This window comes from Schistocerca nitens, chromosome 4 (genome assembly GCF_023898315.1).
Source record: "Schistocerca nitens isolate TAMUIC-IGC-003100 chromosome 4, iqSchNite1.1, whole genome shotgun sequence".
Taxonomy (NCBI): Eukaryota; Metazoa; Arthropoda; class Insecta; order Orthoptera; family Acrididae; genus Schistocerca; species Schistocerca nitens.
In genome coordinates this window covers 867,830,321-867,846,496 of record NC_064617.1, presented here as the reverse complement: position 1 = coordinate 867,846,496, position 16,176 = coordinate 867,830,321, and the positions used below count along the sequence as shown (strand labels likewise).

The 16,176-nt window shown below is 40.9% G+C and overlaps 1 protein-coding gene across 1 annotated transcript in view; it reads left to right on the top strand.

Moving 5' to 3' along the window:
- LOC126253339 (sensory neuron membrane protein 2-like) overlaps positions 1-16,176 on the top strand; it is a 379,467-nt gene that overhangs the window by 329,402 nt on the left and 33,889 nt on the right. The window contains exons 5-6 of the mRNA XM_049954605.1: positions 34-251; positions 5,490-5,653. Of these exons, the coding sequence (XP_049810562.1) occupies positions 34-251; positions 5,490-5,653 (382 nt within the window). The remainder of the gene's footprint in view (positions 1-33; positions 252-5,489; positions 5,654-16,176) is intronic.

Genomic DNA, 16,176 nt, shown 5'->3' with positions numbered 1-16,176 from the left:
TGTTGCACTAACAGATACGTATGGCCTTTGCAGAAGAACGGCACATCCAAACAGTGGTGGCGGGTGGACTCTGGCGTGGAGGACGTGCGCACCCTGGGCTCCGTCATATCGTACGACAATAGTTCGCGGCTCAAGGTTTGGTCACCTAGCAACAGCCCATGCAACGAGATCCGTGGCACAGACTCCACGCTCTTCCCACCTTTCATCACGCCCAATGACACCATCTACATCTTCGCCCACGATATCTGCAGGTAAGCTCGCAGAATATTTGTATATATGGCTTATCTACTATATCTGTTCATCGGAGAAATTCTTTTTGTTTTCATATCTTTAGTGTATATTAAATAACATTTAAATATGAGAATTTTCAACAGGATAATTTTTACGTATTTCAGATAGTTACACAAGTGGTCAACAGATGGCATAACAGGCTTGTCAGTTATACGTGTGTGCATACTGCTATTTCATGGCTGTCGAGTCTTTATGTATTATGCCACCAGCTGGCTGCTTGTGTACCTATCTATCTGAAATGCGTGAAAATATTCTGTTGTAAATTACAATATTTAAATCTTATATGATATACACTGAAAGCTCACTATGCCAGCTTAACTGGGGCGAGTCCCAGTCCAAATGGAAATATATTGTACAATAATTATCTGAAGTTATAATTAGGAATATTACGTAACATATACAGAGTGTTTCATTAAATGTGTTTGCCTCTGGAATTTACGAAGTATTAGGCGACGGAAATATTTATTGCGGTAGGTTAGCATAAGAAACGTTGCACTGCGGAGCTATGAACATACTTTTTTGTATTATTATCCAAAGAGTTACAGCAAAAAGATACAATTTTTAAATGGAACTATAGTTGTTTCTATCATGCACTGGAATCAGTAACACCAGATGTGTATACATCAATTTAAATTACATTCCTATCACTTTTAGTTTGGGAGCTACAACCCTTCAAAGTTTCAGGGGCAGATACGACACGCTGTACATAATACATGGCTGTGTGGTGGTTGATGGTTGTTCTGGCGGTGGGAAGTTGATTTAAACGAGATGTTTAAATGTGTGCCCATGTTCCTGAATGCACAATGCAATGCGCCTTCTAAAGGATCTGCGACGAGATGTAACATCGCCGGTGTCACGGAGCTACATGCGTCCTCCATGCGCCGTTTTAGATCATCTGGGGATGTGGGCTCAGTGACATAAACACGATCCTTTAGATATGCCCACAAAAAGAAATCTAATGGTGTTAAATCGGGCGACCTTGCGGGCCACGGATGAGGACCATGGCTCCCCAACCACCTTCCTACAAACCTGTTGTTTAGTTCTTCCACAACAGCACACGCAGAATAGGCTGGGTGACCATCGTGCTGCATCCAGATATTGACTCTCGTGTGTAGACACACATGTTCAAGGAGACCACCCAAACTGTCGACTATAAACGCGTGATATAACTTACCTGTCAGTGTGTGTACCTGGGAAGTAGTGTGGACAGATGATTTCATCTCTGAGGAGCCCACACCATACATAAATAGATCACCTACGTTGGCGGTCGACAGGAGAATTTTCTGCGGCCCAATAGTGGACGTTATGGCGATTCACTGCATCATAATTTGTGAAAGTGGAATCATCAGAAAACATAACACCTTGTAAAGACTCCAGCGTGAAATTACGCATGGCCGATTCACAGAATGTAACTCTCGCACGGGAATCGTTCCCATGCAGCTCCTGGATCAGTGACAGGCGGTACGCGTGAAACCTGTGGCCATGTACTATACGCCACATGGATGTAAGACTGACATCAGCGACTGCAGCAACGGCTCGTATGTTGACATGAGGATCGTGGTGTACTGGAGCGAAAACAAACACCTCCGTTTATTCACTTCCTGCAGTTCTTCGTCTGTTACTGCTGCGCGTTACCTAGCTGCCTGTTTCCCGAAGTCGTTGTTCGGCACGTAAGAACGTAATGGCTGCCGGAGCTCTTCCCATAGGATATCTCAGGGCATACGCCATGACTGCTTCAGTGGCATTGTGTTGGCACTCGCTGACCATCAGCAACATGCCAACGTACTCGTTGTTCGTGTATGCCATCTTCATCCGATGTCAGTAACTGTGCTACGAGGGGTGTCCAGAAAGTAAGTTCGGATCGCCCGCGAAATGGAAACGATTATGATAATCCGATGAAGCTTTGCACCGATGTGTTGGTCAGTGTCTCTAGTATGACCCTAGATGGCATCACGTCGCTCTTCTTATTTCTGAGCTCGCAGTGAGCGCGTAAAGATGTCTAGAAAATAGTGTCTCCCGCCAAGTACGAAGGCCCGGTAAGAAATTTCGCCTGAAGCTATGCAGCCAGCATTACATAACTGTCGTGCGGTTTATTCTTCAAGACAATTCTCAGCCGCATTCTGCAGGGGCAATGAAGATGCTCCTGCATCGTTTTCAATTGGAAATGTTTGATTACCCACAATACAGCCCGTAATTGTCTCCCTCTGAGTTTCATCTCTGCTCACATGAACCGCTGGCTATGAAGACTACATTTTGGCACAGAAAACGAGCTGTAGGCCAGCGTAGAGAATTGGCGGAAAGCACTGGCGGCTGTCTTCTATGATGACGGTATTGGAAAGTTGGTACAACGCTACGACAAATATCTAAGTCAGAACGGTGACTACGTAGAGAAGTAGCTGGAAGGTATAGCTAACTGTTACAAATAAAACATTTCTGATTTTCACTGTTGTTTCCATTTCGCCATCAATCGTAACTTACTTTCTGGACAGCCCTCGTATATCGAGCCCCGTTTGTTTGTGTGGCTCGAACTGTCGGGTATACGGCCGTGTGCGGCGACAGTCGGCAGTCTAAAAGCGATTCGAGGAAGCTTCTCGCTCCGTGACACCGGAGACGTTACAACTCGGCCGCACCATATTTAGAAGGCGCATTGCGTTATGCGCAGCGTGTGTGGTATCTGCGCCTAAAACTCTGAAGGGTTGTAGCTCCCAAACTTATAAGTGATAGGAATGTAATTTAAATTGATGTATACGCACCTGGTGTTACTGATTCCAGTGCATGATAGAAACAACTATTGTTCCATTTAAAAAAATTGTATCTTTTTGCTGTAACTCTTTGGATAATAACAATAAACTATGTTCATAGATCCGCAGACAGTGTATCGTTTTTTATGGTGACCTGTCGCAATAAATATTTCCGTCGCCTATTACTTCGTAACTTACAGAGGCAAACACATTTAGTGAAACACCCTGTATATGTAGTGATAAAATCAAATCTGGATGAACTGTACTGTTATGTGAACTGTTGTGCAGTATATTTAGTTTAAAAAAAGGATAAAATTAAATAAATTTAACGCTACAGTAGATATTCGTAGGTTATTGGTATGTCTGTATGAAAATCTGCACTTGACTAGAAACATATATGCCATATTTATTATAGAGTAGTACCTTTACCAGTTATTTGCTGCAGTGATCTGGATCTACAATAATATCGTGTTTACTCTTTGCTGCCTACTTTTTTTTCTGTGCAGAGGCTACACTCCAGATAAATCAGAAACGACCTCCTAACGCTTATACATTCGATGTTAACATCTTTCTGTGAAAAGTTTACTTGCCATTGTCAATCTGCACTTTACATTGTCTTTACTTCTGCCACCATGAGTAATTTTGCTTGCTAAATAGCAAAACGCAGCTACTATGTTATGTAGTAAGTCAAGTACAGATTTAGAAATAGCTGCTAATCAAATTTTCACTGAGATTAATAAGTGGTTTGAAGCTAATTCACTGTCATTAAACTTTGAGAAGACACACTATGTGCAGTTCAGAAGAGATTTGCTTCCAGCATGTGTATAACATATGAAGTCGTGCAGATCGAACAGGTTGACAGTGTTAAATTTCTGGGATTACAACTCGATAATAAATGCAGTTGGGAAGGGCATACCATAGAATTGCTTATGCACCTGAACAAGTCTGTATTTGCAGTGAGAATGGTGTCAGATGTAGGAGATATTCTATTTTGTCAAATGAAATCATATTCTGGGCGAACTCATCAAACCGAGCAAAAGTTTTTAGGGCGCAAAAGCGTGTGATAAGAATCATTTGTGGTGTAAATTCAAGAACATCATGTAGAAACCTGTTCAAGGAACTTTGTATTCTAACCATTGCTTCACAGTATATTTGTTCCTTAATGAATCTGCAAGTAATACATCTCGATTTACAACCAATAGCTCAATACACAGTTTCAATACTAGGAATAGGAACAATCTACATAAAGACCCAAAATCACTTCCTTGGTCCAAAAAGGGGTCCAATATTAAGGAACAGAAATTTTCAGTAAATTTTCAGGAACCATTAAAAACTTGGTTTCAGATAAAGCACGGTTTAAACAGAGTTTGAAAGACTTTTTGATAGGCAACTTCTTCTATTCTATAGATGAATATTTTAACAGAGACTGTTAAGCCAACTTAAGTAAAAATGTCTGTTAGATTTCTGTTTTGAGAGCACTTGGTCACAACAGTCAAGATTAATTATTTTGTGCATGATAAATTTATTAATAATGCATAATAATGTTTCATTCTGACAGTGTGTTATCTCTGTAAATATTAGCTGTGCTAGTTTGCCGCATTGTATTCGCCTATTTCGACAACCTCCTGACAAATGATCAGGGAAGTAAGTATTATATTCAAATATTTTATGTTATACATCGTGACATGTTCCACGCCCACGAGAATCATCTCATTTTTTGGGTTTATGGAACGATAACAGAGTCTAATGTAATCTAATCTAAACCTCATTTACTACAGCAATTTCATCGCCGTCACCTGATTTAATCTGACTACACTCCATAGCCTTACTTGAGTGTTATTGATGTTTAGCTTACAACCTCTTCTGAAGACACTACCGATCCTGTTCAACTGATCCTCCTAATCCTTTTTCGTCTCTGACAGATTTATAGTGTCATTGGCAAATCATAGAATTTCTCATGTTTTGTCTCTGAACTCCACGTTGAGTTCAATATTGTTACTGTGGGTCCAGGATTGTAATCCAAAGTCTGCCAATGGCATGTCTCATTTGACCTTATGTCTTGCATGTTGGGCTGTGATTTGGAAACTGCAACAGTTTATGATATAAATTTAAAAAACTAATTGTGTCAGTCGATTTTCTTTCCTTCCATGACGAGTTTAGAGTATTTACACCCTTACTTTACAAATAAGTATTTTTATAGTGCTATGAAAGTTAAGACAGACAACTGGCTGCATCCTCCATAAAAGTTCTCAAGTAATGCCGTAATCACCTAAAGATCATGGTGTAAGGCCATAATACGTCGTGATAGTAAATGAAACGTGAACGATATAGATAACTGTTTTAAGTACCGTTAGTTTACTGCAGTATTGGTTTGCTAAAGCTGCATGCTATTTCAGAGATACTGGATACTTGTCACCCTGCACATCCACATTTCGGCCGTGGTGCCCCGTGTTGCAGGTCCATGCACGCGGAGTATGAGCGCGAGCAGGAGGTGTCTGGGGTGCACGGTCTGCGGTTCGTGGCCTCAGGCAGCCTGCTACGCCGCGGAGGGCCCAACGCCTGCACCTGTCCCGACGGGCGCTGCCTGGCCACGGGCGCCATCTCCGTCCGGGAGTGCTTCAGTGAGTCCACCAGACTGAGTCTGTAGAGGATCTCATGAAGTCGAACTCAGTGTACCACAGGGTTCTATTTTTGGTATTCTGCTGTTTCTCTCATTCATAAATGATCCTCCACAGGAATTAGTGGAAACAAAAATACAAGCATACCGAGTATAGAATCAGATCTGTGACTGCATTCAAGGCTTCCTTTCAGACAGAACTGTACACATCACTCTGAACGGAACAAAAGAGACAGATGTAAAGGTAAATTCTGGAGTACAAGAACGAAGTGTTGTAGGACTGTTACTGTTTACAATCTATGTAGATATAATAAACGGCTCCAGAAGCTCTAGCTGAGAGCCAAAATAATATCTCTCTTTGGAAAGGGTGATAAAAATAAATGTAACAACTATCGAGGTATAAGTCTCCTGGATTCAGCCTTTGAATTATACGCCAATATCGTGAATACAAGACTTATAAAATATCATGGAAAAGTTAATATTGGATGAACAGTATTTTTACACTGCAACAAGTTATAGAAAAGAAATGAGAGTTCATTAGGGAAACCTAGCTTCCTTTTGTGAGTTTTGAGAAAGAATTCCATAATGTGAATAGAGTAATGCTGTAGAATATCATGGCTGAACGAGATTATCCATCAAATCTCAAATGCTATTAAAAATCTATACACCAACACCGAAATTGTTATAGACACAGGAAATATAACAATGAAGCCAATGAACACAAACAAAGGGGTACGGCGAGTCCGTTGTATTTCTTCAACAATCTATAATAAATACACACAGATAAAGGTATAAGCAAATGTAAAATGTTGAACTTAAGTGGAATTCTTTTAGATTGTGACACTAGACTAAACGTAGTTTTATATGCAGACGATCTAACTCTGAAGGTCACTTCCATTCTCTGTAATCAGAGTCTATAAGTTGCAGCACACAGCCTCAGATTACAACCTATCATTGTCGGTACATAAAACGAAAGTGATGGTATTTCAGGGCTGACAACCAATAATATCTAAAATAGTTTGATAATAAAATCTTGGAACAAGTGAAACATTTAAAATATTTAGAATACGACATCGGTCCCGGATGTAACCCGTGACGTGGACCAAAAATTAAATAAATGTGCTTCCATATGTAGAACCATCGTAAAAGTTTGCAGAATAGAGCCAGAAAAGGAACCCAGCTGACGTTCTATAAAACAGTAGCAGTACCAACCCTTACTTATGGAAATGAAGCATGGGCAACGACAAGGCACCAAGAAAGTAAAATATAGATTCAATAAATATCTAAGAAGAGTGAAAGGATGTACAAGGCAAGATTGGAAAAGGAATGAAGGTATAAAGAAATATTTAGGAATATACAGGGTGGTCCATTGATCGTAACCGGACCAAATATCTTACGAAATAAGCGTCAAACGAAAAAACTACAAAGAACGAAACTTGTCTAGCTTGAAAGGGGAAACCAGATGGCGTTATGGTTGGCCCGCTAGATGGCGATGCCATAGTTCAAACGGATATCAACTGCGTTTTTTAAAATAGGAACCCGCATTTTTTATTACATATTCGTGTAGTACGTAAAGAAATATGAATGTTTTAGTTGGACCACTTTTTTCGCTTTGTGATAGATGGCGCTGTAGTAGTCACAAACATATGGCTCACAATGTTAGACGAACAGTTGGTAACAGGTAGGTTTTTTAAATTAAAATACAGAAATTAGGTACGTCTGAACATTTTATTTCGGTTGTTCCAATGTGATACATGTACCTTTGTGAACTTATCATTTCTGAGAACGCATGATGTTACAGAGTGATTAAATGGTTCAAATGGCTCTGAGCACTATGCGACTTAACTTCTGAGGTCATCAGTCGCCTAGAACTTAGAACTAATTAGACCTAACTAACCTAAGGACATCACACACATCCATGCCCGAGGTAAGAATTCGAACCTGCGACGGTAGCGGTCGCTCGGTTCCAGACTGTAGCGCCTAGAACCGCACGGCCACTACGGCCGGCTACAGTGTGATTACCTGCAAATACCACATTAATGCAATAAATGCTCATAATGATGTTCGTCAACCTCAATACATTTGGCAGTACGTATAACGACGTTCCTCTCAACAGCGAGTAGTTCGCTTCCGTAATGTTCACACATGCATTGACAACGCGTTGACGCATGTTGTCAGGCGTTGTCGGAGGATCACGACAGAAAATATCCTTCAACTTTCCCCACAGAAAGAAATACGGGGACGTCTGATCCGGTGATCGTGCGGGCCATGGTATGGTGCTTCGATGACCAGTCAACCTGTCATGAAATAATGCTCTTCAATAGCGCTTCAACCGCACGCGAACTATGTGCCGGACATCCATCATGTTGGAAGTACATCGCCATTCTGTCATGCACTGAAACATCTTGTAGTAACATCGGTAGAACATTATGTAGGAAATCAGCATACATTGCACCATTTAGATTGCCATCGATAAAATGGGGGCAAATTATTCTTCCTCCCATAATGCCGCACCATACATTAACCCGTCAAGGTCGCTGATGTTCCACTTGTCGCAGCCATCGTGGATTTTCCGTTGCCAAATGGTGCATATTACGCCGGTTTACGTTATCGCTGTTGGCGAATGACGGACGCTTCGTCGCTAAATAGAACGCGTGCAAAAATTCTGTCATTGTCCCGTAATTTCTCTTGTGCCCAGTGGCAGAACTGGACACGATGTTCAAAGTCGTCGCCATGCAATTCCTGCTGCATAGAATTATGGTACGGGTGCAATAGATGATGCAGCATTCTCAACACCAACGTTTTCGAGATTCCCGATTCTCGCGCAATTTGTCTGCTACTGATATGCGGATTAGCCGCGACAGCAGCTAAAACACCTACTTGAGCATCATCATTTGTTGCAGGTCGTGGTTGACGTTTCACATGTGGCTGAACATTTTCTGTTTCCTTAAATAACGTAACTATCCGGCGAATGGTACGGACACTTGGATGATGTCGTCCAGGATACAGAGCAGCATACATAGCACACGCCCGCTGGGCATTTTGATCACAATAGCCATACATGAACACGATATCCACCTTTTCCGCAATTGGTAAACGATCCATTTTAACATGGGTAATGTATCACTTACTTATACGTTTGTGACTATTACAGTGCCATCTATCACAAAGCGAAAAAAGTGATGCAACTGAAACGTTCTTATTTCTTTACGTACTACACGAATATGTAATAAAAAATCGGGGTTCCTTTTTTAAAAAACGCATTGATATCCGTTTGACCTATGGCAGCGCCATCTAACGGGCCAACCATAGCGCCATCCGGTTTCCCCCTTCAAGCTAGACGAGTTTCGTTCTTTGTAGTTTTTTCGTTTGATGCCTGTTTCGAAATAAGATATTGGGCCCGGTCACTATCAATGGACCACCCTTCATAACCTAAACTTCAAAATAGAGGAAAATAGGTGAAAATGGAAGGAAAACGTATTTGTGAAGAAATTACCCCGGTAAAGGCTCTAAATTATAAATACTCTGGAAGAAGAAATGTTGGATAGCCAGAGCATAGATGTGTATCGTAACAGGCAATTTTCCTAATACATGAAGTGAAGATGAGAACCTCTTTAAAACCGTCCGCAAATGGTGTAGTTGTGTATAAGAAAGTGACAACCGCAGGATACTGCATCGATCTGCAGAATGGCTTGCAGAATGTTGATGAATGGGGCAGGCTCTGGCAGCTGATCCTGAACGTCAATAAACATAACATATTCCTCATATCCACTACCGTACATTTACACCATTAATGACAAATTGCTGGAAACAGTGTCTACCGTATGAAATCCAGTAGTAACTATCAAGAGTGACCTTAAGTGGAATGACCGCATGAGGCAAATAGTAGGAAAAGCTGATGCTAGACTGATATTCATATGAAGAATCTTAAGTAAATGTAATTCATCAAGCCGTCCGCAGTGGCCGAGCGTTTCTAGGCGCGTCAGTCTGGAACCGCGCGACCGCTACGGTCGCAGGTTCGAATCCTGCCCCGGGCATGGATGTGTGTGATGTCCTTAGGTTATTTAGGTTTAAGTAGTTCTAAGTTCAAGGGGACTGATGACCTCAGACGTCAAGTCCCATAGTGCTCAGAGCCATTTGAACCATTTTTAATTAGTCAACATCTACATCTACGTCTACAAGATTACTCTTCAGCTCACAAGTAAGCGCCTGGCAGAGCGTTCCTCGAACAACCTTTAAGCTACTTCTCCAATGTTCCACGGAGCAAGTGGCACACGGGGCCCTTGTTCGACCAGTTCTTCAATATTGTTCATCAATCTGGGATCCTTGTGGGGTAGGACTTACAGAACAGATTTCGTCACGGGATCGTTTAACAGACGCGTGAGCGATACAGAGCCGCTCAACAAAGCCCAGTGGCAGATGCTAAAAGAGAAGCGTTGTGCATCACGGAGAGATTTGCTACTGAAATCTCGAGAGAGCACTTTCCGGGAAGAGTAAGACAACATATTACTTCCCCCACATATGTCTTGCTTAATAACCAAGAGGAGAAATTTCGAGAAATTAGAACAAATACAGAGGCTCAGCGAAAGTCATCCTTCCCATGCGCCATTCGCGAGTGGAACAGGGAAGGAGGGATCAGTTAGTGGTACATAAAGTACCATCCGCCGCACATTTTAAAAGTATAAAAAAAGCATGTAGTATCACCTAACATACCTTAGATGAAAATTACTTGATACTATAAGTAATCTTTTTTTACGTCTTTTCAAAGAAATCCTTGCATAATTCCTGTTCTGCGCCACCCACGCTACAAGATGGGATAAGGCAAATGTTGTGAAATTATTGCATAAACGTTGAAATTATTAGGACTGTCATCTTAAAAGACATAAAGTTGTTTAATGAAAAGAAGACTTCAAAAAAGCTTGAGGAATAAGAAAATATTACGATGTCGCTTTGAAACATATATAGTTATTTTTAATGCTTAATGACGAGTTACTGTTACTTTTTTGAATCTCATCGCTCTTATACCAGATGTGTTTTCTGGGTTGCGAACAGGTTACGTAGGATCTGGTAATAAATACTATAACCCAATCTCCCCCAGCTCGACAAGTTAAAAAGTCTACTTTCTGCAGTTATGCAACCAGCTAATGTTTTTTTTCTGCAATGAACACATTTTTAAATTTTTCATCGTATGTGTCAACTCTGAAGTTGCAACAGTCTTAGCTAGACGAACGTATCTTTCTTAAGTTGATAACGGTACGTTAAGCTCTGTAGATGCTTTTAAAAGTCCCATCTCAGAAGATAAAACGACTGAACCTGTCATTTCCATCGATTTCACACGCAATTGCTGTCTACCATTCTTTCTGATGTAAGTTCCCACCATCTGCAAAGCAAGGAAGGAAAGGAAATGTTGTTGTCTTCATTCCGAAGACTGGTTTTATGCACCTCTTCATGCTACTCCATCCTGTGGAAACCACTTCATCACCAAGTAACTACTGCAACCTAAATAATTCTGAATCTGCTTACTGTATTCGTCTCTTGGTCTCCCTGTACGACTTTTACGCCACACGATTCCCTCCAATACTAAATTGTCCTACCAACCGATCCGTTCTTTTGGTCAGGTTGTGCCACAAATTTCTCTTCTCCTCAATTCTATTCAGCACCTCCTCATTAGTTATGTGATCTACCCATCTAATCTTCAGCATTCTTCTGCAGCATCACATTTTGAAAACTTCTATTCTGTTCTTGTCTAAACTATTTATCGTCCATGTTTCACTTCCATACTTGGCTACAGCCCGTACAAATATTTTCAGAAAGGAATTCGTGTCACTTAAATCTATACTCAATGTTAACATATTTCTCTTCTTCAAAAAAGCTGTTCTTGCCTTTGTCAGTCTACATTTTATATCCTTTCCACTTCGGCGATCATAAGTTATTTCCCGCTTTACGCGAGCGATCACCTTAACCACTTCGGCTATCCTGACACTCTTCCAATCAAAACCAAATTCCCAACTTGACGGACACCACTTCTGTGCGATGATCACTGCTCACAGTATTTAGCATGATCCCTGCAAGAAGACGGCCCTAGAGTGAATCTACAGTGCAGATATATCATGAAATGCCGACAAGGCGTACAGATATTACTGCTCTTTTGGACATGTCCGAAAGAACAGACACCACACATGCAATAGTAGCATCTAACGTCCAGAGTTAATGGAACGCTAAAGTTCACGTACCTTTGCAGTATACAAGATTACTGCTATAGGAAATTTAAAAAAGGAAGAACTTGTTCATTGTGCACTTCTAAATTCACAATAAGTGAATAATTTGAGTCGACATGAAACACATATGGGATCCAGTATTAGAGTCAGATTTTAACAGATCTTTGGAAGGCTCGAGGCCAAATGAGACGTAAAGGATAGACAACATTTCTAAAATGATTGACGGAAAGGCAATCAAATGACTTTTCAAGGAGGCGTGTAGAATCTTTAAGACTGACGACATACCATCAGAATCTCTGAAAGATATCATCCATAGAATCTCAACGACAGCATGCCAAGTAAGCGCGAAAACTATTACGCAATCATCTCACCAGCTCACGAATCGTAACTGCTGCGAGGAACGCTATACAGACGAATGCAAGAGAAAAATTAAGGATCAATTGGATGACAATCATTTTGGGTTTAGGAAAGGTAAAGTCAACAAACAGCGACTTAAGACGTTGTACTTGATAACGGAAATAAAACTTAAGAAAATGGATATCAAGATTCGGTGATGACATTGTAGTCGTTAGTGAAAGTGAGTGAGAACTGCAGGGCCTGTCGATTGGAATGAACAGTTAATGAGCACACACTATTGACTGAGAGTAAATCGAAGAAAGACGAAAGTAATGAGATGTAGCAGAAGTGAGATTAGCGATAAACATAACGTCAAAATCGGTGACCAGAGAATAAAGAAAGTTAAGGAATTCTGCTACCTTGGAAGGAAAACAAAGCATGACGGACGAACCAAAGAGGTCATAAATCAGATCAGCACAGCCAAAGCGGCTATTCCTGGTCAACAAAAGGGTACCGGTATTAAACACAGGCGTTACATTGAAAAGGAAAAAAAGGGAGGAAGATTAGGGTATAAAGTCCTATTGACATCGAGGTCATTAGAGATGCAGCACGAGGTCACATTGTTCCATGGGTGGGGAAGGAAATCGGCCACGTCCTCGCAAAGGAACTATCCCGGCGCTTGCCTGGAGCTATTCAGGGAAATCACGGGAAACCTAAATCGGGATGACGAGAGACGCGGAATTGAATCTTCGTCGTCCTAGATGTGCGTCGAGTGTGATAACCATTGCGCCACCTTAAACAGAGATGAAATTTACGATTGGAGCGCAGCATTGCATAGCAGTGAATCATGAACTTGAGGATAACGGAAAAAGAGGAGAGCTGAAGCGTTTGAGATACGGCGCTGCAGTACGATGCTGAAAATTATGTGGACTAATAAGGTAAGTAATGAGAAGATTTTCTGCAGAATTGGCGAAGAAAGGAACATGTGGATAAACACTGGCAAGAAGAACGGACAGGATGTTAGGACATGAGTTAAGACATCAAGGAATTTCCTCCATGGTACCAGAGGCAGCTATAGGGGGTAAAAACTGTAGTGGGAGACAGAGATGGGAATACATCCAAAAAATACTTGATGGCATTGGGTGCAAGTACTACTCTGAGGTGAAGAGATTGTCATAAGAGAGGAACTCGTCACGGATTGCATCAAACCAATCGGAAGACTGATCACTGAAAGATTTTTTTTTGTTGGGCTTGGGGAGGGGGGGGGGGGGTGAGGAGGGGAACTCAAACTTAGCATCTTAGCATGTTATAAAAATTGTATGTGTTTTAGTCGTAGAATATCTTACAGTGAGTACTTCAAAAACTTTGTATTTTGACAGAAATTTCTCTTTATTTATATTACTTTGATACTTGTTGCACAATACATACACTCAAGGGCCAAAATAGTTTGACGGCTAAATCTTAGGACCAGTACTAATCTTGAAAATGAATGCCACGTGGCGAAGTTGCAAGCACGTGACGCGGTAAGGAAGGTATGTAAGCGGAGCAGAAACGAATGGGGCCGGAAATGGGAAAGTCAGCGAACGTAACGACTTTGAAAGAGGACATTACAAGAAAGACACTGTGCATATGAAGAGCCTGACTCGCGAAATTGCAAGACCATTTATTCCTAAACGAGCCATGAAACATACAATTCCCTCCAACAAACAGGTAGGTCAATGACACGTTTCAAAATGTAGAAAAATTCGGGCTCGTACGGAGGAGTACTATCCACGAACTGAATGGGAAGGAGAGAAAATGATAGCTGTACAGTACGTAACATCGGCCACACACCGTACGATTGCTTGGAGAGTAATGATTTAGACATAGGTCTCCAGAGTAACGCCTAGTTCTCTGGGAGAATGAAGTTTTCAGAGCAGAATAATTATTAGCTGATACAACAGCTATTTAAATTTTTATCCGATACCTCTTCGTTTTTTTAGTGAGTTAATTAAATCTTTCGTGTATCATTTGCACCCTTCCGAAATTATGTGGAATAAGTTATTTTACATTCACATTAGACATTCATAATATGTAAATATGACCACATGCTGACCATATACAAGGTACCGTATTTTAATTTTTTTCCCTTAAATACAGATGTTGGTTAGTAGTTCCTACCCACCATCTTTGCACAATACAAAAATAGAAATTCTTCTAGGGAAAAGAATTGTCTAGGAAAAACTTTTTTAGTTTGTTATCAAATTAATTGTCTGTCAGACATTTGATATCACTTCGTAAGTAATCAGAAATTTTGGTGCTAGCATAGTGGACCGCCAGTTGCGCCTAGGATAGCCGTAATATAAAATAATAATTCATTTTTTTTCTTTTTATATTGTGATTGTGTACATCGTTGTTCCTTTTGAAGAATAGTGGGTTATTAACAACAAAATTCGTCAGGAGATAAACCATGAAGCAGTAGTCAAAACGCCAAACTCCTTAGCAGACTGCTATGAGATGGTTGTGGATGAGCACCATATTTTATCCTTGTACCTTGTTTTTGAGCAATGAACACCTCTTTCTTAAAGATGAATTACCCCAGAATATTAGTTTATAGATATTATTGGATGAAAATACGTAAAATGCTTTAACTTATTGATTTGTCTTACTCCACAATGATTCTAATTGTGTCTGAACTTATTTCTTTAGGAATTCCAAAATTTTTGACGTTTTCACCCTAGTTATTATTCCCTCACCATGCAGTATACTCATCAGGGGTGTAGTACTTCAAGATGAGTAGAACCGAATACATTGCGTGTTTCTGAAATTGATAGTGAAACCATTGGCATAAATTACTCAACTAAACTTTTAATAAAATATTGTTTACTATTTCTTCTGTTGCTGTATGTATACTTGAATTAATGGCAATACTGCTGTCATCTGGAGGAAGAATTAATTCTGCTTGTTGAATATTGGATGGAAGTTCGTTAATGTATATGAAAAACAATAGTGGAACCCCAAAAGTGATTTCTCCCCATTAAGACGACTCTAACCATTCTGTGAATTGTGAAGTACTACTGTCTGCGTTCTTTTGGTTACACGTGAAATGATCCATTGGTTGATTGTAGCATCAGTTCCGTAAAGCCTCAGTTTATCTAGGAGAATACTCTGATTCAAACAGGTCGCAGACAAATTTTTGTCAAAGTTAATAATGGTCGCTGGCAGACCGGGCGTACGTGACCTGCTGTGATTTTTATCGTACTAGTGCGACTATAAACGCAAAAAAAGGAAGCGAAGGGGAAAAGAGCCTTAGCTATCGATTAGCTGCTACAAAGCATCAATGAGGGCAGGGGCTGCTCACGAAGCGTTACACTGACAGTTACACGCGTGGATAACAAGGTGACCCGCAGTGGCACGCGAGATGAGGGTCTGATAGCTGCTGCCGGGATACTAGCCACAACAAACACGCACGCACGCGCGCGCACACACACACACACACACACACACACACACACACCGCAGACAATGGCGCCGCTTGTCTCTTGTCCCACACACAACCTGTTCATAGATGGCTGTGCACGTGCTTAACGAAGAAACATATGTACAGATGGATTTCAGATTGCTAGAGGAAATGATCAAAACAATGAAAATCAGTATAGTACTATTGCTCATTAAAATTGCTACACCATAGAGAGCATTCAGCAAACGTCGAATTGGCGTGAAATGTACTCGATGCTCGGATGCACAAGTAATCAACTTCCCAGCAGAACTGAAAAAATTAGACACCAGTAACGCCATCTACACACAGCAATAAAAGTTATACAACACACCTTTATTTCGAAATTCTCAGCACTCCGCTCAAACTCCATCCGAACAGGCCTCCTAAGGTTTAACGGTACCGACTGACCGCCATGTCATCCTCTGCCGAAAGGCGTCACTGCATGCAGATATAGAGAGGCATGTGATCAGCACCCCCCTCCCAGCCACTGTTAGT